This window comes from Epinephelus fuscoguttatus, linkage group LG3, assembly GCF_011397635.1.
Source record: "Epinephelus fuscoguttatus linkage group LG3, E.fuscoguttatus.final_Chr_v1".
NCBI classification, from domain to species: domain Eukaryota; kingdom Metazoa; phylum Chordata; class Actinopteri; order Perciformes; family Serranidae; genus Epinephelus; species Epinephelus fuscoguttatus.
Genome location: NC_064754.1, coordinates 18328879 through 18352922, shown reverse-complemented (window position 1 = coordinate 18352922; position 24044 = coordinate 18328879). Strand labels below are relative to the sequence as shown.

Here is a 24044-nt window from a genome sequence, read left to right as displayed (position 1 = left end):
TATTATCAGTTTATTATGAATGCATCTGTTGTTTAATATTTTATAAAGCAGTCTGATAATGGGTTTAATTAAATGTCTATTAAAATGTCCTCACCAATACCCTTGAGTGGCTTTCGTGGTTGACCTAACTTCCCCCCCAACCGAGCACTCACTCCTGTGCTGTACATACTTTCTTGGCCATCACTAATCCGCCTCATTCCCAATTCCCAGCTGCTCTATCTGCCTCATGACTGCCAGAAACGCCGCACGCTGAAACTTCTCACGCAGTAGCGATGTTTACGACATGAGGTGAGCTGCTTTTTCTTTGTTTAATAACGTTAAACATTTAGGGAGCCCCCACAGAGGAGCCAGGAGCGGTCACTGTAGCTAGCTACAGCATGTGGAGCCGGTGTGGAGAGTTCACTGACAGCTGTTGGAAGCACACAGCCAGCTACCGGCGAGGAGTCCATTATCGGACATGACTTCCCTCCAAAATATTATCGATTAAACCTTAATGTGACCGAGCAGGAAGTCAAACTGTGGTTAAAACGTCGGTAGCCGAGTCAGTTTATCACTAAAGGCGTCTAACGTTAGCGTAAGTTGGTCGGGTTTAACGCTAAAGCAGCTCGTGCCGCGGACTAATTTAAGCTAACGATAACGGCTACGGTTGAAAGCACTGATGCAGCATTCCGACGCTAATTTAAAGCTAACGTGGTTTTGTAAATCGGCTAGCAGCGACATGACAGGCTAATATTTTAAACGGAAATGTTAATATAACGTAATATTGGTATTAGCCTGAGTTAGCTGACGCTACTGTGACACCGTGTTCTTGTCCGATAATGGGTTCACGCACACGGTTTATCATGAGGCGTGGATTTACTTCGTCACTGACGTTAGCTAATTAGCTAATTCAGCTATGGCTCCGTGTGTAACGTTGCGCCGCTTCGGCAGCACCTTGAAGCAAACACCAGGACAACCTGTAACATTTGCTTTGCTTTACTGGCTGGGTGGGTGTGTACCGATGCCAGTTGGATAGGTAACTTATGTTGTTGACAGTAGCTAGTTAACTCTAACCTACTTGCGGTACCATCCGTTAGCTAGCTAGGTGTGCCATATGGTCGAGCTGTAAGCATTGATTAGTGTGGTCTGTTAGCAAGTGGATTAACCAGCGTCTGTTGCCATAAGCAACTGTCAAAACATTGTAGTAGCGTCAGTTCAGTGTGATGTAAAATAGCTGGTTACTTGTGTGCGTTTGTATCTAACATAGTTTGAAGTGAAGCTATAGAGAGAGGAGCACAAAGTTCAGTATCTGTGCTTTGTAATGAGTTGCAGGGCAGTCACCTTGTGTTATTGTGACATGTAATGTGAACACACAGGCAGCATGTGGTTATACATTAGCCTGCAAGATCAGTGGTGTCAAACTCATTTTAGTCTGTGGGTTACATGCAGAACAATTTGATCTCAAGTGGACTGGAGCAGTGAAACCATTGCATAATGACCCTATAAATAACAACACTTCAAATTGTTCCCTTTTTTAGTGTAAAGAAATACATTGTGAAAACACTCATCCATTTACACAACAGATGTCTTAAAGAAAGAAAGTGTGATTTCATCAATATGTCTCAGATTTGCCACATTTAGTCAGTCTATGTGCATTTTCTTTTATACATTTCCACTCTTGTGTAGTAATGCTGGCATCACCACATCAAATTAAAGTGAAGGCAATTGAGTTTCAATTAAGATTGTTTTAAATGTCAAATGTGCAAGATTTAGGGGGATTCTTTTTATAATTACCTGAAAATAAGAACTGTGTTTTTTGTTACCATATAATGAGACATTTATATCTACGTAGGGAGCAGATCATCATCCAGAGCAGACAAACCAAACACTGACTGTAGATCAGTGGTTCCCAACTAGTTGGTCGCGGTCCAAAAGTGGGTCATAGGTCCATTCTGAATGGACCATAAGTGACTTGCAAACGTGTCAAATTTGGAAAAAAAAAACCCACACATTTTATTTTAAAGTACTGTGATTTTTTTGACACAAAGCTTTTATTTTGAAGTCCCATTTCCTGCGGCAGAGTGAGTGCATAGGTAGTCAAGCTAGTTGTTCCTTAACAGAGACAGCAAACTAGCTCAACTACATGGCCAAACGCAGTTATGACACTGAATATCATAAATTGTGTGGACCTTGAACTAATGATAAAGGAGAAATCTGGACGCCTTAGCAGTTGGGAACCACTGCTCTGGATCATGCTCAAGATAGGGCCAGTTGCTGTTTCGCATCAGCCAGTGTAGTTAAAAGCCCCTCCGTGATAAGCAGTGTTGGACAAACATAGACCTTTTAATGAGAAAATGCTTTATTCAGTGTTTTTACTGATTTAAATCACTGGGTCTGCTTGGTGTTTGAGAGGAAGAGACCTCTGCGGATAATTCGGTTCCCGGTAAATACCTCCCAAATGTCTGGATCCTAAGTTAGAGAGAAAAAAGATGAGCACACATTAGCAGGTGCTAAGCTTGTGGCCTGTCTCTGACAAGCCGAACAGCATATGAGAACAAATTTGTTATGTGAAACTGCTTTATTCACCAGTTTTAATGCCCTGGTCTGTCTGTTTTGGAGAGGAGGAAACCTCTGCAGATAATTCAGCTCCTGGTAAAAAATCCTGAACAATGAACACTGAAAGAATCCTAACCACAAGAAATTTCAGCTGGTTGGTGTCTGGAGTTCTTACTGTTAGATGCCATTAAATCCCCCTAAATCTTACACACTTGACCTTTAAGATAGAAGTCTGATTTAGGGCCTGTGTTCACATAGCTTGTTTTGTTCCCAGCAGAAAAGCAGTGGCAGGGTGCTGGAGAGTGCTTTCTCCCTGCGCTGGTGGTGCTTTTTTAGTGAAGCACTGCACGTGGGTTTTGTCTCCATGACAACAACATCTTGACACTAACATTAGCCAGGTAGCTAACACAACGCTAGGGTTAACACAGTCAACTTGAAGCTTACAAAACTAATGGTGATGAAGGCAAAACACACACCAGCAACATTCAGCGTCTCCTCGACAATCTGCCCCTAAAAAAAACGAGCTTTTCTTTCTGCGCTGTTACAGTAGACAGTAGCCTTGCTAAAGAAGCGGCAGTGCCGTCACAGGCACCTTTTTGAAAAGTTCAGAGATTTTCAACTTAAAGCATTTTCAGTAGCTGCACAAAAAAGGCTGAGCACTGAAAAATGACGCTGGTGTGGCCACATGCCTGTGTCCACAACAGAAAAAACACTAGAGGCCTTATGACCATAATAAGTATTCATTGTTTTTTCATTGAACTTGAATCCTGGTCAGCATGGAAAATCCTCTGAAGCTCTGAGGCTTCACTGTTTAACTTGTTCCTGAAACCTGGCACCTCTTCGCTTTCACAAGTCTATCAATATTAGGTGTATAAAGTCATCTAGTGGGCCCGATTGGACCCTTTGGCTGGCTAATTCTGGCCTGCAAGCTGTACGTTTGACACCCCTGAGATCTTCATATAGACAAGAATCATGTGCCTTGAAGCCTGGCTAGTTTTCCTTCTCGCATTAACACATCTTGTCAAATGAAACAACTTTAAAACTGAGATCTTCACTGTAAAGCCTGTATGTTTGGAAAAACATGCTTGTGTGTGAGATTAACCGTATCATTTCATGCCATGCCAATTTCCACACCTGTACCAATACCACTGTTCTCCATTATTTATTAAGCAAACAATCGTTTGTTTTCTCCACTGATAAAACCCTGTTGTATGAATAGGAGTCTGCAGTCAGAGCTGGATATACAGAAACAGAAGTGAAGGAACTGCCCATCAATGGCCAACCCCACCCCTCAGCTTGATGTACTGTGACAGAGAAGTGAGTGGACCAGAAATACTGTAGCCAGTTGCCATGGAGGACACACAGACCAAGCCTATTACGCCGGAGCCCAGTCCAGCGCCTAGTCCAGCACCCAGCCCAGCACCCAGTCCAATACCCAGCCCCATGCTGGACAGAATTGTTTTGCCCTCAGCAAACCATGTGGAGGTATAGTACTTTACTAATAAGAATTTACTTGTTAGTTACTTTGGTTGTTATATTCAGTATTTACTGCCTTGGTAAAACCAAAAAGTGTGTTTGTAAACTTCACTAAATAAGAATTGTTAAGCTACATATGAATGATGTGCTTGCTGTCATGCGCCTCTGCTTCTTTGCCTCACATTTTGCTGTTGTGTTGTGTTAATTCCTCCATGTTTCACTGTTCTCTAACCTTGTAAAATTAATTGTTCACCTGAGATAAATTATTCGTCATTTGTTGCTGTTAGTCTAATGTGAGAATTAATTAAAAAGCAGCCAGAGGCAAGACTGAAAAATGTTGAGCCAACGTCCCCACCTGAGCAATGTGACAAAGAGGGTGTTCTGGGAGTTGGATTAATCAGCAAGTTCATATCTTCACTCTATTGTTTGCCAAGAAATAGTGGCCTGTAATCTGCTGGTATGACGTACCTCTTTGTCAACAATACTGATAGAGCACGATACTTCATAAGGGTTCGACGATTAAAGAGGCTACAGGGACATTCACCAGTTTTATAGTCTTTACACAGGAAAGGCACTCATATGTGTGTCAGTGTGACGTCTCTGATCTGGTGCTCTAGATGCCCCACAAGGCATGAATACTAATATATACAGTGTATGTACTGCATTGAACATTGCTGTCAACAGTGATCTTTAAAAGCATCAAAAACTATTACAGCAACAATATGCTACGACATATCAATAACTGTAACAGAAAAACAGGTTGTACAGCAAAAATACTTCTTATATCATTGATTGCCGTTACAGATGTGGTGCTAAAGCATCAAGTAAAACATTATGTCCAACAGACAAATGTGATGACTGACCCTATTGTGCATATTCTGATCTTCCTTCTCCAGCACCTTAATGTGAACCAGATCCAGGTAGTCGTACGGCGCTGCTCCACTCCAAATGTCACCGAGGAGACCACCTATTTTATTCCTCGAAACCCTGTGGCGGATGCGGGCACCAACACAGACCCACCAGTGGTCTGCTGCCCCTTGCTCCGCAGGTTTTGCCCGTGTCCACCAAGAGGCCTTCTGGCTTCTCTCATTACTAAAGGTAAGGAAGGAGGGGCTCTGTAGTTGGCTTGGTGAGTTCCTACCAGTGACAGCCAATTAGGGCTGCCACTAACGATTATTTTCATCGTCGACTAATCTGTCGATTATTTCTTCGATTAGTCGACTAATCATTTCATCGAAAAATGTGTTAAAATATTGAAAAATGGCGGTCTGTCTTGCCCAAACCCCCAAATTACGTCATCTAATGTCTTGTTTCATACTCACACCAAAGGATTTTATTTCACTGTCATGGGAGAGTGTGTAAAGCTGCCAGTATCTGAATGTAAGAAGCTGCAGTAAGAGTATTTTGGGGTACTTTTATAGTACTTTTCTATGAAAAATGACTCAAACCGATTAGTCGACTACTAAAATAGTCACCAATTATTTTAATAGTCGATTAGTCATCGATTAGTCGACTAATTGTGGCAGCCCTACAGCCAATGTGTCTCCACTTCCGCCAAAAATATCCCAAATACCGCCACTGCCATATTGCGCAGGTGACATCATTTAGAGCCAGTCTGTGCAGCAGTGATCTCCAGTGTATCAGGTTCCCGCTGTTTGACCAGTAGCTAGCAGCGCCATTGATTGTGAGCACTTGACTGGCACACACAGCTGTCATTCATGACGGCAAACCTATTTTTATACCATGAAATAACTGCTGATGAACAAAGTTACCAGTAAAACAAACACTAGAACATTTATCAGAATAATTAGAGTTACCTTAAATGACAAAAAACATCTCTGGAAAGAATTTATTTAACATGTACTTTGAGTTTTTATGTTTGCCCATGTCGCATCTGCTAGCATGAAGGGTGTGGGCTTTATGACCTATACTGCAGCCAGCCACCAGGGGGAGATTGAGATATTTTGGCATCACTTTTGGGGAGCTGTCATGTCATCCATTGACACTATACAGTCTGTTCTTCCTACACAGGAAAACGTATTGCATGTCGATTCCTTCTTTCTCACAAGATTGTGACAAACATCAGATGACATTAATGTCTTGTATGCTTTGAACTATTTAAAAATTAATCACCGATGTAGTACATAAATAAATGCATGCATGATTACCCACACTAATCCTAACATTCATGTTCACATTACAAACAACATCCAGAGACAGGCAGCCAGTCAACAATGAGGTCATAGTAGCCCTATTTATGACATTACTCATTGCTGAAGAAGTTTGAGAGGTTGACAATTACGACACGATTAGAAAATACATGTATTAACCTCGTCATCACAAACACTATAGTGACACATGCCATTACTTTATAATCTGACGTCATCCTGCTTTCTCGTCTCCAGTCCTTTTGGCAGCAGTGCTCTTTGGAGTGGTCTGGTCTATCACAGAGGATGAGTGTCTTCCAGGAGGAAACCTGTTTGGCATCACGACCCTCTTCATCTGCGCACTCATCGGCGGCAAAGTGGTGGCACTCATCCGTCTGCCCAAACTTCCACCGTTCCCACCCCTCCTTGGTAAGGCTAAGACTTTGGTTGTTATGCTTCATGAGTTTGTGTTTTTGCACACACATATATATCAGATATTTAGTTACACAGATGCCTCCACCAGGGTGATATTTAGTAACACAATACATCATTTTCCAGTGTCAGTGTTAAAGAGGGGCTAGTAATTCTTGACAAAGAATTACATTTATACCAGGATTAGAGGAAGTATTTTTAATCATCGATAACAGCTTTTCAAATTAGACTCAAATCTGACTGAGTTTATTAAAAAAAAAAGGTTGGAGGCACTAAAAGTAGACAAGTGTCTTGGTTTGGTTCACATGAATTGACCAAGCAAATATTAATGTTGTAACAGAAATCATTTTATTAATCATCTACAGGTGATGTGCCTGTCCAGCAGTTTTAATGTGATGAGTGTTATAGATGTATTCATGTCGTGACTTAAAACAAGTGCTGCACGATTTGATAAAAATGTTCCCCTACCATTATATTAGGGGGCCACTGGCCTGACATAGTTATTGTTATGGACAGTGTGTAAATGACCATCAACAGACTGCTGTTACGCACAGTCAAACACGGCTCTCCCATAGCAGCGCAGCATGGCATAGTACACACAGCGGAGCAGAGCCTGTGTTGCGTTCAGGCGTTGTCAAGTAAATGACAAGCATGTGAATAGGCCATTGCACAACACAGCAGCATGTCAAGTGGGCCAAGCCCAAGCAAAATTTTGCCCAATTTTTCATTTGTTATTAGCTCAGTCCATAGGGTCTTGGGTTGGGAACCGGAGGGTCGCCTGTTCAAGTCCCCATCCAGACCAAATATGGAGCGTGGACTGGTGGCTGGAGAGGTGCCAGTTCACCTCCTGGGCACTGCCGAGGTGCCCTTGAGCAAGGCACCGAACCCCCCAACCGCTCGGGGCGCCTGACCAAGGCAGTCCCCTCACTCTGACATCTCTCCACTTTGGGCATGTATAGCTCCAGTTTGTGCATGTGTGTGTATTTCGGACCTGTGTGTTAATGACAAAAGAGTGAAAAAATTTAATTTCCCCTCAGGGGGATTAATAAAGTATATAAATTTAATTTAATTTAATTTAAAATGAAAATAATTAAATATAGTTTGTTATGGAGTCTGTGATTTCCCTGTGTCTCTTTGAGGTCTTGTCGTATGGCGTGACACTTACAAATGTATGCGTAACTGTGCTTTGTTGTTGTTGTTTTATGAGGCTCTGGTGGCTTTCAGTTATCTCTCTGTCTTTAACGTTACACGGCTCGGCTTGCTCTCGCATGCATTCTTCCTACTTTTCTCTGTGTTGTCTCAAGTGTTTATATAGATTGTGGCGTGTTGCGACTTTAACTTTGCAAGTTTTACACAGTACGTCTTTCTGTTCAGCGTCGCCGTACCTGAATCCAAAGTTTCACCACATAATAGATGTTGCGTTTTTTGTGCCACCAGCTCAGCCTGTTCTTGGTCGTGCTCATTTTCAGCGTCTATGTTGGTCACTGCTGTACACCGGGTGGTCACCTGACCATACGTGCTGCACACACCAGGATAGCTTGTGGGCGTAATGTCAACAAACTCCACACACTACAGCAGAGGTAATCACGTTCACAGGCACACACGTTAACATTTATTTACATTAAATCGCAAATCGCAGCCTTTTATGCGGTTAGGTAATCGCACAGCCTCACATCGCGATTGCGATTGCGATTAGATTAATCGTGCAGCACTACTTATAACAAAGGAATTGAGTGACTGAGTCATTTCACCTTTAGCACTGATAAAATGAACAAGGTCCCTGATTAACTGTAAAACCATGTTACTCACTTGTTTCATTATTAGTTAAGTCCACATTAGCTGCTGGGTTTTGTTTTGCTTCTATTTGTTGGGTTGTTAGCCTACATGATTTTGGTCCGGTTAGTTTGAAAATGCATGTCAGCGACCTTGCTATTTATGCAAAGATGTTGGACGTAAATAACATGCATTGTCACTTATTATGTAATATAAGAGATGTAAGTCTTAGTCAGGCTCTGGTTATGAAAGCTCTGTTTACCTGAAGTGATGGAATGCCATTTAATGTTTTATTGTATAACATTAATGCTGGCTTGGAAGAAGTCAAAGCGTTGATCAGAAGCTAGTGCAAATGTCTTTTTTTAGCAATTGGTAATGGTTTGTATGTAATATAATGTGTATTCCTGGTGTTTTGAATTTGAAATCAGAATCATACGCCACCAGCTGCACCCCTACTGAGATAAAAATCAAGGAAGCTGGAGCCACTCCTTATTCGCAAATAGCATCGAAAGTAGATTGAAGTCCAACTTTGAAACAAACTTCAAGATCTAGCTTTTATGTTATCTAGCATTTCCTGTATTCCTGCTTACCAGATCAGAGTGTGTCTGATGACAGTGTTAGAAGGTCGTGTTCAGTCTGAAGGGTAAAAGTGAAGTCCTCTGTCCCCACTCGTCAGCAGTTTTAAATATTTGCTCTTTATGTATGTTCTTGTTGACTGTTTTTAACCATTTCAAAAACACATCTATTGCAGTTATAATAAAAGTTTTAAAGTCCCCCTTCACTCAAAAACATATTTTTCTTCTGTTTACATCGCCTAAACGTCTGACCTTGACTATACTGACTTGTAGCTGAGCAAAGTTTGTTACCAGAGAGGTGTTTTTACGTTCCTCTACTGAGGGGACAATATCCATGTACTTCCCTGAAATCTGAGATTCAAACATATGCCGAGTCAACTAGATTGGATATGTCATAAACAAAAGCCAGTCACTGTCTAATATAGGGAAGAAAAATTTTGGCACAACACTGGCAAAGAAACCTGAAACGTCCAGCGTACAGCAGACTTGTCAGAACGGAGAGTAGAGTTAGCCTCAGCACAGTAAAAGTTTTGACAGCTAGCGTGGTAGAGTTTTCAGTTTTTGGATGCAAACTGGACATTTGGAGCATCTTTCCTCTATCTACGGACAACCTTGAAAAACTTGAATTATTAGTGCTAAAAGGCCCTGACCATGTAGAAAGCGCTGGAGAGCTGGAGGCGCCTTTTTGTAATTGTTATAATGAGAATGAAGCTTTTTGATTGTGGTTTTTGTGTTGCGACATGCCTCGTGTTTCTCGCAGCTCTAGGCACCTGCCATTTTTGCTGGAGTGCTCTGACCACCTCGAGTTGAAAAAACTTCAGCTCAAAGCAAAAAAGCGCCCATTGTCCAATCCGATTGTTTGAGAGACAGGCCTTCTGTGGTGGTCACAACAACACGTTTACAGTTGGTAAAGGATGGAGGAGAAACTGGTGGTAGTGGTTGCTAAATACCCAGAGTTATACAGCCCGATAATAGGTAGCAGGTTGTCTAACTGCCCCCGAGTCATCCTAAAATATGCCTGGAAACGGCCATCATCAAGGAGAAGCTCCTGGACCAACAGGTGGTACTCCCGGTGATCCACCCTCTTTTTTAGGGTCTCATGTACCCACACAGATCTCTGTTTCCCTGTGCCCAACAAACTATTTACTGACAGCCTCTCACCCTCAACTAGAGCTACAGCAAGTACCCTCTGATGTCCATTTTAGGAGCTAGATACTAATTACTGTCAAATAAATAGAATAAGATAAAATAAATAAATGGTAGATTGCAGTACAGCACGCCTCGCAGTTTGCAACCTGTGATCGGGGCCTGAGACAGTGATCCCAGTCCCACAGTGATTCTTAGCGTCTCAGGTGTCCAACATGAGCACTGTAAGTTCAAAAAGTAACAGGTGGTCTTTATCCCTTGTTCTCTATCTGTGCGAGGGACAGTCCTGAAGGATCGTCTTTCCTCTCTCACACTCTCTGCTGTGTTGCAGGTATGCTGCTGATGGGTTTCCTGCTGAGAAACATCCCAGTTATAACAAAATGGGTGTACATTGACTACAGGTGGTCTGCGTCGCTGAGGAACATCGCTTTGGCTGTCATTCTGGCCAGAGCTGGTCTGGGGTTGGATCCCACGGTATGCCTCACTATTGAAGCTTAATATCTGCACTCATAAAATGATGATGTACTAATCCCATCTCTGTGTGTAATCCAAAATTTCAAGTGATATGACATTGGGACAAGCAAGCGAGTCTGAGTGTAACCAGCAGAGTCATTTTCTCTGTCAATTTTCAGACGTTTCAGTCAGTTAATCAACAAATCATTCAGTGCCACCACGCATCACTGCATTTGTTAATCCTCTCTTTATGTCTGTTTAGAAGTTAATTAATTGCTGTAACAAACTCTTGGATGATGTATGTGTCTGTGTTGTCAGGCTCTGAAGAAACTGAAAGGCGTGTGTATACGCGTGGCATGTGGGCCCTGCATCATAGAGGCCTGCACCGTAGCTCTGGTGTCTCACTTCCTCATGGGCTTGCCCTGGGTGTGGGGCTTCATCCTTGGGTAAATACAACACTACACTCCCTCCCACTCTATCCTCACCTTCATTTTCTAATTGATATCAAGCTGTGTCTTCCTATTATGCCTCGGACAGACAGACACAGTGTTTTGATGAATCAAAATGTTCATGAACCAGTTGTTTATTAAATATATTTACCACGTCACTTTTAACATTGTGTTTTGCTCCTTCTTTTTAATTATTATTTAATAGCTTGACAGTGAGGACACAGACAGGGAATGTAGGGAGAAAGTGTGCTTTTTAAGATTATAAAACTAATCAAAGAAAAACAGACAGTCTTCAGGCACTCTTTTGCAGTGCGAAGGGACAAGTTATATTAAAAGCCTTAATCTGCATAGTTTAGACCAGGGGCCCTAAATGTTTTTCAGGCCAAGGACCCCTTAGCTAAAAGAGAGATGGAACATGGACCCCTACTACACATTTTGTGTAAAATTGTGTTACATCTTGAGCAGATGGAGGTTGTCAGGCAGAGGGCCATGTCCGCCTCAAGCTGCAGTCTTGAGCTGTATTTCCTTGTCAGGTAGGTGAGGGAGGAAACTCCACTTTCACAAGGATAAGTTGTTTCAAAAGGCAAAATTTATTTGATACATGTTAATGTGTATTTTCAGTCATGTAAATGGTCAAACAATAAATTTACAGCCCTCTTGCAGTAACTCTGAGGACCTCCCAGGGGTCCTGAACCCACTATTGAAGATCCGGGGTTTAGGCGCAGACTGATTTCAGTTTCACAGGGTCTTGTTTTTTAAAAGTTCCTAACAGAAATAAAATAAATATCTTTTAAATGTACAACATGCTTCTATATCTGCTGTGTGAGCAGTTCAGTTTACTCCTCTGAGGCAGGAAGCAGCAGAGAGAGAATGTCAAGACATGGAAGGCTGAACTCTGATGACAAAGTTAGACTAATACTGTGCAACACACTACATACCAGGGCTGGGAGATATGGTATTCACAGGCTGACTGGCGATACATAATATATATCTCAGTATTTTCTACAAAATGGGCGACATGTTTTCAGTTGCAAGTCAAAGCCACATTTGAGATGTCACAAGCAGTTTTATAAAAACAGACCGTGATCAAAATAAGATGCATAGACAGGTTTTTTCCCCCCTATTTATAAATATGCAGCTGCACAACAGTTACAGCTCCAAAGCACTAGTCGGCAGCGGGAGTGCTGTAAAGTTTAGTTGATTCAAAACACACATTAAACATGGCTTAATAGCAGCAATTTCAAACACACAAATCGGCTTCACTATAACTCGTGGCATTCACAGACAAAGCATTTGTCTTTTGCTGGACACATTTTCCCCAAAAATACAACACGCTAATGTTTTTAGCACAAACCTATGGCATTTTACATTGTATGAATTAGCCTAGCAGCTAGCAGACTTTTCCTTTACTCATATAAGCAGCAAGATGTAATAAAGGTAATGTTCCAAATTTGGCTCCATCACAACTTGCAAGGTTCACCGACAAAACAGCTGTCTTATACTTAACACGTTTTCCAAACAAATATATCAATCTGATGTTATTAGCACAAGCCCATGGCATTTTACATTGTATAAATTAGCCTAGTGAATAGTAGCGATTTCCTCTGCTCATATGAAGCCAGGATAAATCACACAAGACTTAAAATACTATTTTGTGGAGGCTTTATCATCCTCACAATTTATTGTTTCTTATCTGTGGAATTAAAGTAAATAAAAGCTTTGTTTCCACTGAGGGCAATGGTTTCAGTTTACAAAAATAGACAGGAGGTCTGCATTTCTGGGGAGATGCACGTCAGGCTACAGGTCTACAAAGTGTTGCTTAAGAGCTTGTGAGTTAGTGAGTGGGGCGAAGCTGTGCAATAAAATGATAATCATTAGAGAATCCAGATTGTTGTGTCAAATTCAGGCCTGGTACCACATCTCAGCTACAATACAGTACAAACTACATATCGTGCTTCGGGAATGCCTCCCTGTCACACATCTCCATGTGTATTGAAAGGCTGGTGATGCTTTCCAAAGTTTTCTAACGACTTTTCTCTTGTTTGCTGTAATGATCCATTTCCTCCACATTGCAGCTTCGTGCTGGGAGCTGTGTCTCCAGCAGTGGTGGTTCCCTCCATGCTGCTGCTGCAGAAGGACGGTTACGGCCTGGAACAAGGCATTCCCACCCTGTTGATGGCTGCAGGCAGCTTTGACGACATCCTTGCCATCACAGGGTTCACCACATGCTTGGGCATGGCCTTCGCCACAGGTAACCTCTGGATGTATGTGTTTGCATGTGTGGAGAAGGGTGAAATAAAGAAATGCTGACTTCCATGTTCTTTTTCTTGAAATGCAACACCACCTTATCTCCAGGGGAGTGGCAGCAGGTTCAGTGTACTGAAGAGTAGGTCAACACAGAGAGTGAAATAAGTAACCTCTGAATGTAGTTTGTCAGGAGCTCAGCAGAGGGTGTGAGTGTGCTATTTAAGCTTGTTAAAAACAGAAGGGTTTTTTGTGCCGATTCACCGTGCATTTTGTGCTTCATGACTCCACTTTACCACAATGTAGAGTCTCTGTAGGGCCATTAACTGTGTTTAAAACACATTTAGGACTGCTTTCTATGACAGTTGGTTCAGTTTACTCACTTACTTACTAATGATTGTGTATCTTCTCTGCTGATCTCTCCAGGCTCCACTTGGTACAACCTTCTGAGAGGTGTACTGGAGGTTGCTGGTGGGATGGTTGCTGGGCTTCTTCTTGGCTTCCTCATCCAGTACTTTCCTAGTGTTGACCAGGTAAGCATGTCCTTGCAACGTTACCATGATATCAGCAAGTTTCACTATTGCATAGTCGTGCTCACACCTCTTGAAACCACAGCCTGTGTGTGAGAACAACTCAAGAAGAGCCAACAAAGGCTTCTGAAAAAAGTCAGTGAAGTGTACTTGATATGTTGAACTCTGAGGACTTTTGATGAGAGCACTTTGGATTCATCTAAGTGGGGAAGTTTACAAGGATATAATGGGAGAGATGTTTCTGTGGGTCATGACATTTCTTGCGTAACAGATATAACTGAGCGATCTCAACTCCATCCATGTTTTCAGTGGCCTGTCAGACTCGTCATGAATCAGTCTAGTTTAAACAAAAGTAAACTAAAAGTAAAATGTCATGACCTGCCAAGAAGTGTGCAAGTGGAGCATTTTGTATTTATAGGTTTCATAATATTAAAATATTCTATATTGAAATCATTGACTGTCTTTTTCACCTAGAAACACATAGTAATGAAGCGATCCTTCCTGGTGCTGGGTCTGTCCGTGTTTGCCGTGTTCGGCAGTGGTGTGGCAGGGTTTCCCGGCTCTGGAGGCCTCTGCACTCTGGTGTTGGCATTCCTGGCCGGCCTCGGCTGGGGGTCAGAAAAGGTAACAACAGATGTTTTTCACTTCTCTATTTGCAGTTCTCTATCTTCAGAGCTGAATATTGATGAGATACACTCAGGAGAGAGAAATACTTTCCCACAGTACATTTTTTAAGCATACTATTTAGTAACACAGCAGTTTGTACAGCAAGTTATTCATCATCTACGCTGCTGCATGTCAAAGATAACTTTCCTAAACCTTATTGTGTGTTCTGTTTGTCTTAAGGCCCGTGTGGAGGAAGTGGTGGGGTGGGCGTGGGACGTGTTCCAGCCTCTCCTCTTCGGACTGATAGGAGCAGAAATTCGAATCTCTGAGTTGGAGGGATACACAGTTGGTGAGAAGATCACACACATACACACACATAATACCACAATGAGGTAGCTGTTATCACTGTGAGACATTCAAATGTGGCTTTGTGGATGTAAATATATTTCCATAGCCAAAAAAAGCCCCAGGAGATTTTTATCTCTTTGTCTGTGTACAGTAAACACAAAAAACCTGAGTACTCCATTATACTGCATTTCAACAGGGTGTCTGCTGGTCCTTAAAAAGCCTTTAAAAGCCTTATTCAATTAAAAAAGGGCACTAAACTCACAAAACGTGTTAAATTTGAATTTTAGAAGTCTTTAATTGACACACACATTTTATCTAATTTTATGTATCCATATTTTAATTTCTTTTTGTCAAAATAAGTCGAGCTGTTCTGCATCAACGTCCACAGTTCTGATGTTACAAATCACTGAACCTAATACTGTCTTTTCACTTTACACTTGCACTCACCTGTTGGCAAAACTTAGATTACTGAACTCTAATAACCATATTCCTATGTAAAACCAACCTCTGCGCAGGCCTACATATATCTACTTGCTTTTACACTTACACACAGTCTTAAATTTGGTTAAAATTATCCTAAAAGGTCTTCAGAGTCATTCAATTTAAGTGTCTGATAGCTGTAGGGACGCTGCCTCCATAGAAGTTCACATATGGGATTTTAATTTTAATTCGATCAAAATGAGCTTTTAATTGCCATTAGGGCTGGGTGATATATCAATATAGGGTCAAGTTGCGTTATATATCGCATACCAGTGTTCATCTCTCCTCTCTCACACACTCCGCACAGCTCCGCCCCACTCATTCACTCACAAGTTCTCCATCAACACTAACAGAGACACAGAGCGACTCCTCTGTTTAATCTGTCTGTTCATCAGTCTACAGTGTGACATCCGTCTGTATGTTGCACATGCTTCACTAAATCAGTCTGTGAGATGAATGAAATGACCGCAGCACATGTGCAGTCCAGCGCTGTGCTGCTAGTTTGTGTGTGAGGTGGGTCATAGCGTGTCACTGTTGTTCTTGGTAGTTGTAGTCTGTTGTGTGACATGGTGACAGCGCCTGGATGCAGGCGACAGATCTGTTAAAAAAATGCAGCGACAACACAGACGTTTCATGTACAAGACGTATATAACCTCGGCCTCTCTGGTGAAGCTTTGTGTGCATGAGTAAGATTAACAGCCTAAATAAATAAAAACGTTTATATAATTTTCCAGCACTTGATTCATTTGAAAGGCCAACAGATGGAAAACGACTTTATAACTCCCCCACAAAGATCTTTAATTGTGTTAAACTCCACTGGATTTAGGCCTACTTGATACTTTTATACTCATGTTATAGTTTTGTGTCCTGTGCTGCGAATCTTTAAACCTTTGTAGCTCCAGTGCTTTGTGCAAAACGCTAATGTACAGCTCTGCTGTTTATTTTATATAGTTTTTCATTTACATGTTGTGCAGCTGCATATTTTCAAACAGGGTAAAAAAAAAAATCGCTGTCTTTGCATTTTATGTTGATCACAGTCTGTTTTTATAAAAGTGCTTGTGACATCTCAGATGTGGCTTTGACTTGCAACTGAAAACATGTCGCCCATTTTGTAGAAAATACTGAGATATATATCACGTATTTCCAGTCAGCCTGTAAATACCGAGATATGAATCTTTGTCCGTATCAACCAGCTCTAACTGCATTCATCAAAAGCAAAAGTTATACTGACTCTTCTTTGTGTTCCCAGTTGACACAAAAACAAGTTGAAACAAGTTATTGTTGTTAAATATAATAAATAGATTATTTAAATTTGACCATATGATCTTAATGTGTTAGTTTCCAAAATATATGGCAGTTACATAACACTGGATACCGTGTAGCTGTGCCGTGTCTTTTTTAAGAAGGTTTTGGTAAGATTCAATAGTCTACAAATTGGCATAGCTTTCAGTGCTGGAAAAAAAATCATGACCATAAAATCTACAACTGTGGCTCTGGAGAATCGTGACACCCATACTGTACAGTATATTCATGCTTTAAGACTCTGTGAAAACTCTACCTGACCTCCTCGGCCCATTAAAAACTGTGTGGCAATTTTAAAGAGATGAGCAGATGTGGAGGGCATTATAAAAACCTCAGCTTCACCTGCTCAGACTGCAGGCCGCTTTTACTTTTAAAAATGTGTTCACAGGGATAACTACGGCTCTAGTGTCTGTTCCAGATGGCAAGTGTTCGCTTCTGGTTTAAAATGTAGCAGGAAATACATCCTCACTGACCCTGTACTTCCTGCTATACTGTCGAGTTTGTGATAGTAAAGTTTTTAGTGTTCTGACATTTGGAATATGATAAATATCTTTCCTGATAAAGTGTGTTTTATTACTGTTAATGTACTGCTTCATGAAATATATTGCTTTAACATCCCTTTTTTTTTACAAAAACTATATAAATCTCTTCTTATTTTCTTGTGTTTTATACAATAAAATTACTCTTACTACGTGTAAGAGGAAATATGATATAGGTGTACATGCACCCAACATAACCCAGTTACAGTAAGTAGGGCATTATATAAACACCACTCAGACAGCCAGTGTGTTATTTTTTGTATTTTTTTCACCATGACTGTGCCCCTGCTTTCCCACAGCTGTGAAGAGGAAGTACTGCTGATATAGTAACTGTCCTTTTAACAGCAGTAAAACAGATATAGTGTAACTCCCTGGGTGCTGATTGCCGGGGAGGATTTCCTCCTCTCTGCTTCTGAGACCCCCTTCTGTGGTCATTCATTTTTTCTCCAGTGGGGATACATGTTATCCCTGCTTCTGGTGAGACTGAATAAATTAAACGCATCTCATATTTCCACCGGTGGATTGTGCAAGTTGCGAAGCATTACCAGCTATTTTAAAAACACACTGATCAGAGTTGCAAGTGGATTGAACTCTCATATGTTCATACGGTGCTGCTGTTTTTCACAGTTTTTGCTGTCATCATTTGCAGGCACTGGGAGGTGTTCTTTTCAACACGTACATATCAACACTCATGTTCTCTGAGGCAGCTTTGTACTCCTACTTTACATTGGACACTGTCTTTACAGCCATCTGAACGCAGCAGGCATCTGTTTGCTTCTGCACGCTCTCTCTGATTAATTATTCTACATATAAACAGGTGTGTTGGAAACTGAGGCATTGAAACAGTTCATACAGCTCCACCTAAAATTGTGAAACACCTAAAATGTCTCACTCCACTTATAATTCCCTCTGGACCGTTCTTTCCTCCCAGTCTTTCTACCCAGTTTCTTCATCGGGGTAATGGCTGAGTGTGCATGTCATCTTTTACAAAACAGCGCTGGCCAATATGTTGCCTGGAGCTTCACATTTTTAACTCTACTACAGGTAGATGTGCATTTTTAAGTTTCGACTGACTAAAACTTTCTGCAGAAACTGTCATACCCCTTTTTCGACAGTCATGGGCTGGCTTAGCTTGGCTTTGCTTGGCTTGGTTTGGGCCGTCAGCCCAGCACAGCAGGGATTTGCATTTCCATTACAACAGAGCTACCTTCTTGAAGGTGTGTCTCTAACTGATGACGGCTTGTCTTGCGTGATGACATTTAAAAGCAGCGGGCTGATCCACATTTTAAGTCCCATGTTACTTTTGCTGCTTGTGTTTTTCCATCACACAGCAGGGCAGGTAAAAGAAGTTTACCTGTTGGAGGTGAGCTATTTGCAGAGGTGCAGTAAGAGCCTGTTGTCTGCAGGTCTTCATCAACATCTCACTGTGGCTGTTTCTGCTTTTACTTTCCTCCCTGTCATATTATTAGATTTGTCTTTATTGAAGAAAAGCCACTAACAAAGTTTCGCTAATTCAGTGATTAACACGTCATTTCCTACAGATTCTTCACAATAAAAGTCTCCTGTTACTTTGTGATGTAAAAACTTTCATTGTGAAGCAGCAAAATTAGGAAATGTTGAGTTTTCGAGCAGCAACTTCACACATTTTCTAATATGGCTGATAGGGAACATGAAACAGCAAAATAAAGCAGATATCTAAAGTAAAAACAGGACTGCAAACCACAGAGACTCAGTTAGAAGCTACAAAAGCACTGAGAGCTTTTAAAAACGTCTTTCCTTCTGGTCTCCTGCAGTCAGCGGTCTCGCAATACATGCTTGTTTGGGGGGGAGAAGAGGGGTCATTGGGGGTTGGCTGCAGTGGACAAGAAGTCTTTTCAGGGTGTCCGCGGGGTTTTAAAAAGTATTAAAAGTTGATAAATCAAATATCGGAAAATTAAGGCCCTTAAAAAGTATTAAAAAGTCTTAATTGGGATTTTATGAAGTATTAAATTTTCTTGGCATTCAAGCTTTGACAGAAAGTATCCATGAATGTATAATTTGTATGTATAATGTATAATTTTCCTCCTCGTGACTATTACAAACAATGATGTGTAGGTAGACACACTCTGACTGCCACTCAGGTTGGATGCTGAGCGAAAAAAAAAAGTCCAAAAAAGTTAATAACTTAAAAATTATGGCGAAAGGGTAGTTTCTTGCAACCCTAGAATTAAGATAAAAATATTCACAAACAAAAAAGCACTTCTGGTTGCTGATAAGTAGTGTTTAACTGTTTAACTAAAAATTAAAACCCTCGGCGCGCACTGCAGCGCAAGCAGACAGATGCGCAACTCAGAGCAGCATGTGTCACTGACACCAGACTCAGAGCGCAGTGGACCGGTGGAAAATGTCACCATCAGCATATTATTTTACATCAATAAAATCTATTTTATCATTATTTTGAGTCACATTGTTGAAAGAATTTAGTTGTCTGTGTTCAAGCAGGATAAAAGGTCTCCATTCATTGCAAATCGGGCTTTCTGTTTCCTTGTCAGAGATGTTTTCTTTTTTAATAACCAACCAAAAACAATCAATCAATTAAAAACACAAATTGGAACTGGAACATGAAATCTTATAGGCCTAACAGACATTGCTTCTCGTTGTTTGAGTTTACATATGGCTAAAGGGGAAAAAAACAACCATAAACAGACAGCATGATTAGTGTTGCGTTCAAGGTCCCCCCACAAAACGGGAGAAAAAAAGGCCTAATATTCGATTTTTATTTTTTTATTTATTTTTTTTTCACAATCAAATCCCGTGCCATCAACGAAGCTTTGAAGCTTCGAATTTTTTGGGTCAGCCCTAAATCCCACATGTAAGGGGCTAGCCATAAGGTTGTTCTTTTCAGCAAGTTGGCCTTGAATAGCTGATGTTGAGCTGTAGAGCTGTGTTACTTCTTATGACCTAAGGTGTATTTTAATAAACCTGCCTTTGGTTTGATTTATTCTTTCAAGCTTTATTCCTTCTCATTTTATCTGAATTCTGTTGTATGTTTGTGCTCCATACTACTCCAAACTACAACTGTTTAGTAAGTTAAAGATGCGTTGCTGCTAACGACAGCTTGAAGTGGCGATGAGGTCTTAAGGTTTTTTGGAGGTCTTAAAAAAGTCTTAAAAAGATATTGAAATTAACCTCAGGATTCCTGCATATACCCTGCTTTTGGACCTACTGCTGAGAAGGTCCATCTCCGGCGTGTCTAAACTGACAATGGAAACAAAAATCGACACTCCTGACTCACTGGGCAGGGCACACCTGCCTGCGATCTGGCTGCGGCGCTGGGTTTACGATAGAGTGCGCGGTCTCCTTTTGTACGCACAGAGCAGCAGCCAACCATTGACTTGTGTCAGTAAAGAGATTTAAAACGCTCAGGAAGGGAAAGTACTGTCAGCTGCACATGATGACTCATTACTAACATGTATGTTTTTCTGTTTAGGTCTGGGTATAGCGTCGCTGCTCATTGCCCTGCTGGTCCGAGTCCTGTTCACCTTCACCTGTGTGTTGTGTGCGGGCTTTAACTTGAGGGAAAAAATCTTCATAGCCCTGGCGTGGATGCCCAAAGCCACAGTGCAGGTATGTAAGCGCTGAAATATTAGTCAGCTGCACACTCATCTTTCTGAGAGTCTTGAGAGTACATCATTTTTGTGGTGCATGCCTGCGAATGTTTTTCTATCGGAAAATAGACACTCAACATGTTTTTTCTAACTTGGTTAGAAATTAATTTGTTATTGAGTAAAGTTGAAAAACTCATGTTGTTTTTTCCCATCAGGCAGCTATAGGTTCCACGGCTTTAGACATGGCCAGGACAAAACAGGACACGCAGCTGCAGAAGTACGGCATGGATGTGCTCACTGTGGCCGTGCTGTCCATACTGTTCACAGCTCCTGTAGGAGCTCTTGTCATAGGACTCAGTGGACCTCACCTGCTACAAAAACCAAAGAACTCTGCCTGTGGTGAGCGAGTCAAACCCAATTTATCAGCCTTCTTCTTAGGTGGGTAAAGGTCTACATTCAACACTTCAGCCCAGCTCAGCAGCCCTGTGGACCCTGGCTTCATAGTTGTGCTCGAGTAGTGAATATAGTCTTCCCTTCTTCACCTTTATGATAGATGCATCCACTCAGATAAGGATTTGCATAGTTGTAGGTTGCCTTTGTTTACCCTGTCATTCAAGCCCTCATGTCTTTTACATCCACACAACACTGGCATTGTTTAAGTACACTGAACTAACCACACAGCAGAATTACAACTCATGCTTGTTGTACTCTTTCATTTGTTTACTAAAGAATCCAACTTTCACTGAGGCTTTTCCATCTGTCTCCTCTCCGTCTTCCCCAGGCACCGCAGCAGGAGGTGAAGATGACACTGAAACTCCCGTCACCTACGAGAGCACCCTCTGACATTACCCATCTCCATCCAGTAAGCAAGGACATTTAAAGAGACTTGCCTGGTGCTTTCACACCTCAAACATTTGAGCTTTCCATTAGCCACCAAGTGGCTCTCTTTGTCTCCTTCTATCTGCCGGTCAGCTCCTGATGTTTGCCATGCTGCAGGAACATATGAATCACTCTGTATTTATAGCTTCTGGTGGTTTCCAGACCTCAGGCTCTAAACAAATGACCCACATCCCAGCATCTGCACCATCATGCTGTGTGACAGCGTACAAGAGGTGGTCTTGTTTCTGGTACCAAATTAACTTTTCAACAGCTTTATTAGCGTTAAGCATACGTATGGTTTACAGTTTTGTAAAGGTGGATATTTTCCTTTCTTTCATAATCACTGAATCCAATATTTGCCCATTTGTGTGACGACACATCAGGTAACTATTTACTGTATTTGGACCTCAACAGGTGGTGATGTTGTACTTTATTAGAAGCTTTATTTGGGAGGCTGCGTTATTGAATGCACTGAGAGTAGCAATATTTTATTGTTTTAAATTAGACCACGCAGTTTGTAGGTGTTGTGTACTCAGTACGATATTTATGCAGCTATGTTTTTGTGTATTTTTGCGTACATGTGAATAAAATGTGTACTAGCTGTGACTTGGTTACAGGAACGGTTTGTGTAGTTATGAAAAACTTCTAAATAATCCACAACACTTTTCTCTGGTTTGTAAAGATGCTGCTGAAACTCATTTGTCTGCTTTCAATGTCAGGAATGCTCAGCAATAATCATGTCCATATTCAATTCATTCATGTAAACCCAACCTCTGATTGATTGTAAGGGAAAGTCGATTTTTCACATTTGTTACGTTTGTTTTTTATTACAGAAGTATGCAGTGTAACTTAATATAAGCTTAATTTGAATTTATTTACATTTCCTCATTGTGTATTTTTAGCAACTATTTATGATAAAGTGACAGATTTAAGCATTAGTTTTTTACGAAATATTCTTTATACAATAAATGATAAAAATACACCATGAATTGTTCTTCTCTTGCATTTTGAATGTATTTTAAAGTTCATGTTTTGGTGTAGTGGTAGACGAAAAGCTTAAATTATTTGTCTGGGTCCAGACCTTTGAATCCGTCCGCTCGCTGACGAATCTGTCTGATATCAGGCAATAAAGTTATTACTATGCAAGAACATTTGTACGATTTGATTAACTGTGTATCTTATTATGTCTTTAATTAAAGTCCCTGTCCTTTTTAAGTGTCTGCTTCTAATGTGTTTGCTTTTCATCCACACTAGCAGCGTGGCTCTGGGGATGGCAGCTTTGGTCTCTCAGTTGGTCGATCACTTTGACTGAAATGTCTAAACAACTGTGAGTTGGACTGTCACTAAATTTGTTAGATACCCACAGTGCCAAGAGGATGAGTCCTGCTGACTTTGGTTAAAGTTTACATTTGTGATTAAGGTTAAAATGTCTCAACAACAGCTGAATGGATTGTCATGAAATTTGGTGCAGACATTCCTGTTCCCCACAGACAAATTGTAATAACCTTGGTAATTCCCTAACCTTTAATCTGGTGCTACCATGAGGTCAACATCTTTAATTTTAGATTCAGGAATAATATATGAAAAATTGATGACATTCCCATTAGCTTCAGTTGTAGTTGTTTGATGCTATTGAGCAAATGTTGGCATGTTGGACAAAGATGAACATGGTAAACATCAGAGGAGGGACCAAGTCATTGTTTTGCAAGTCACAAATAAGTCATAAGTCTTTGCACTTAAGTCCCAAGTCTTAAACTTTGATTTCAAGTCCTAGACGAGTCATGATAAGGTCTTCACCAAATATAAGGCAGTTTTAACAACAAACTAATATTAAACATACAAAAATCTTGAATTCTTTTTAAAACAAGTTTCTTGAAGTTGTTGCATCTTTGTAATTAATGACTTGCACATTTTGCATACTGCAATGCGTTTCTGTTGACCACCGCAGCTTGTGTATGCGAATGAATAAATCCTTAGTAACATTTTTGCCAACTGGCGCTCAGTAACGTAACGTTGGTTCTTCATGGCTCTCTCTTGGAACTTGATTGGATGCTGTTAGACTGGTTTAAACAAAGTGGATCGGGGAAATTCAGTGTCCACTTGCTGTGAAATTAACTGGTTAATGGCACACTTTTAATATACACAATCAGCCAAAACATTAAAACCAGTGGTGGATGAAGTAAGTAACATTGATCATTTTGTTACAATGCAGTGTTCTGCTGGGAAACCTTTGGTCATGGCATTCATGTGGATGCCACTTGACAGCTTCCACCCACCCGGACACTGCTGTGGGCAAGTAACCCCCCCTCACAGCAATGGTACTCCCTCAAGGCAGTGGCCTTTAAAGGCTAAAGGCATCAACCTGGCCTCCAAATTCCCAAGATCCAAATCTGATTGAGCATCCATGGGACATGCTGTTTCCCCTGAGGTACCCCTAATCCAAATCCACAGTGGGACCTCCCTGAATTGGACTTGTCTCTAACATGTTGAGGCATGGACACATGACCTTTGGAAGGTGTCCTGTGGTGTCTGGCATCAGGGTG

The 24044-nt window shown here is 41.1% G+C and overlaps 1 protein-coding gene across 2 annotated transcripts; it reads left to right on the top strand.

Moving 5' to 3' along the window:
• The first annotated feature begins 151 nt into the window (after positions 1 to 151).
• Positions 152 to 22716, top strand: si:dkey-162b23.4 (sodium/hydrogen exchanger 9B2). 2 transcript variants are annotated; one of them, XM_049571853.1, is made up of 13 exons: positions 152 to 288; positions 3755 to 4020; positions 4908 to 5109; positions 6417 to 6587; positions 10416 to 10558; positions 10856 to 10983; positions 13062 to 13237; positions 13657 to 13763; positions 14235 to 14384; positions 14607 to 14715; positions 20505 to 20641; positions 20838 to 21021; positions 21404 to 22716. In XM_049571853.1, exons 2-13 carry the CDS (start codon positions 3886 to 3888, stop codon positions 21463 to 21465), a joined length of 1704 nt encoding a protein of 567 aa, XP_049427810.1. In that variant the 5' UTR covers positions 152 to 288; positions 3755 to 3885; the 3' UTR covers positions 21466 to 22716. The 2 variants fall into 2 exon arrangements, with proteins under 2 accessions (XP_049427810.1, XP_049427811.1); XM_049571854.1 differs by lacking the exon at positions 152 to 288 and adding an exon at positions 420 to 1015.
• Positions 22717 to 24044: the final 1328 nt, after the last annotated feature.

Bases quoted from the DNA above. Each gene is read 5' to 3' on its own strand.
- si:dkey-162b23.4 (XM_049571853.1), top strand. From the start codon at position 3,886: ATGGAGGACACACAGACCAAGCCTATTACGCCGGAGCCCAGTCCAGCG. The intron at 4,021-4,907 runs GTATAGTACTTT...TTCCTTCTCCAG, and splicing joins CCTCAGCAAACCATGTGGAG to CACCTTAATGTGAACCAGAT. The intron at 10,559-10,855 runs GTATGCCTCACT...CTGTGTTGTCAG, and splicing joins GTCTGGGGTTGGATCCCACG to GCTCTGAAGAAACTGAAAGG.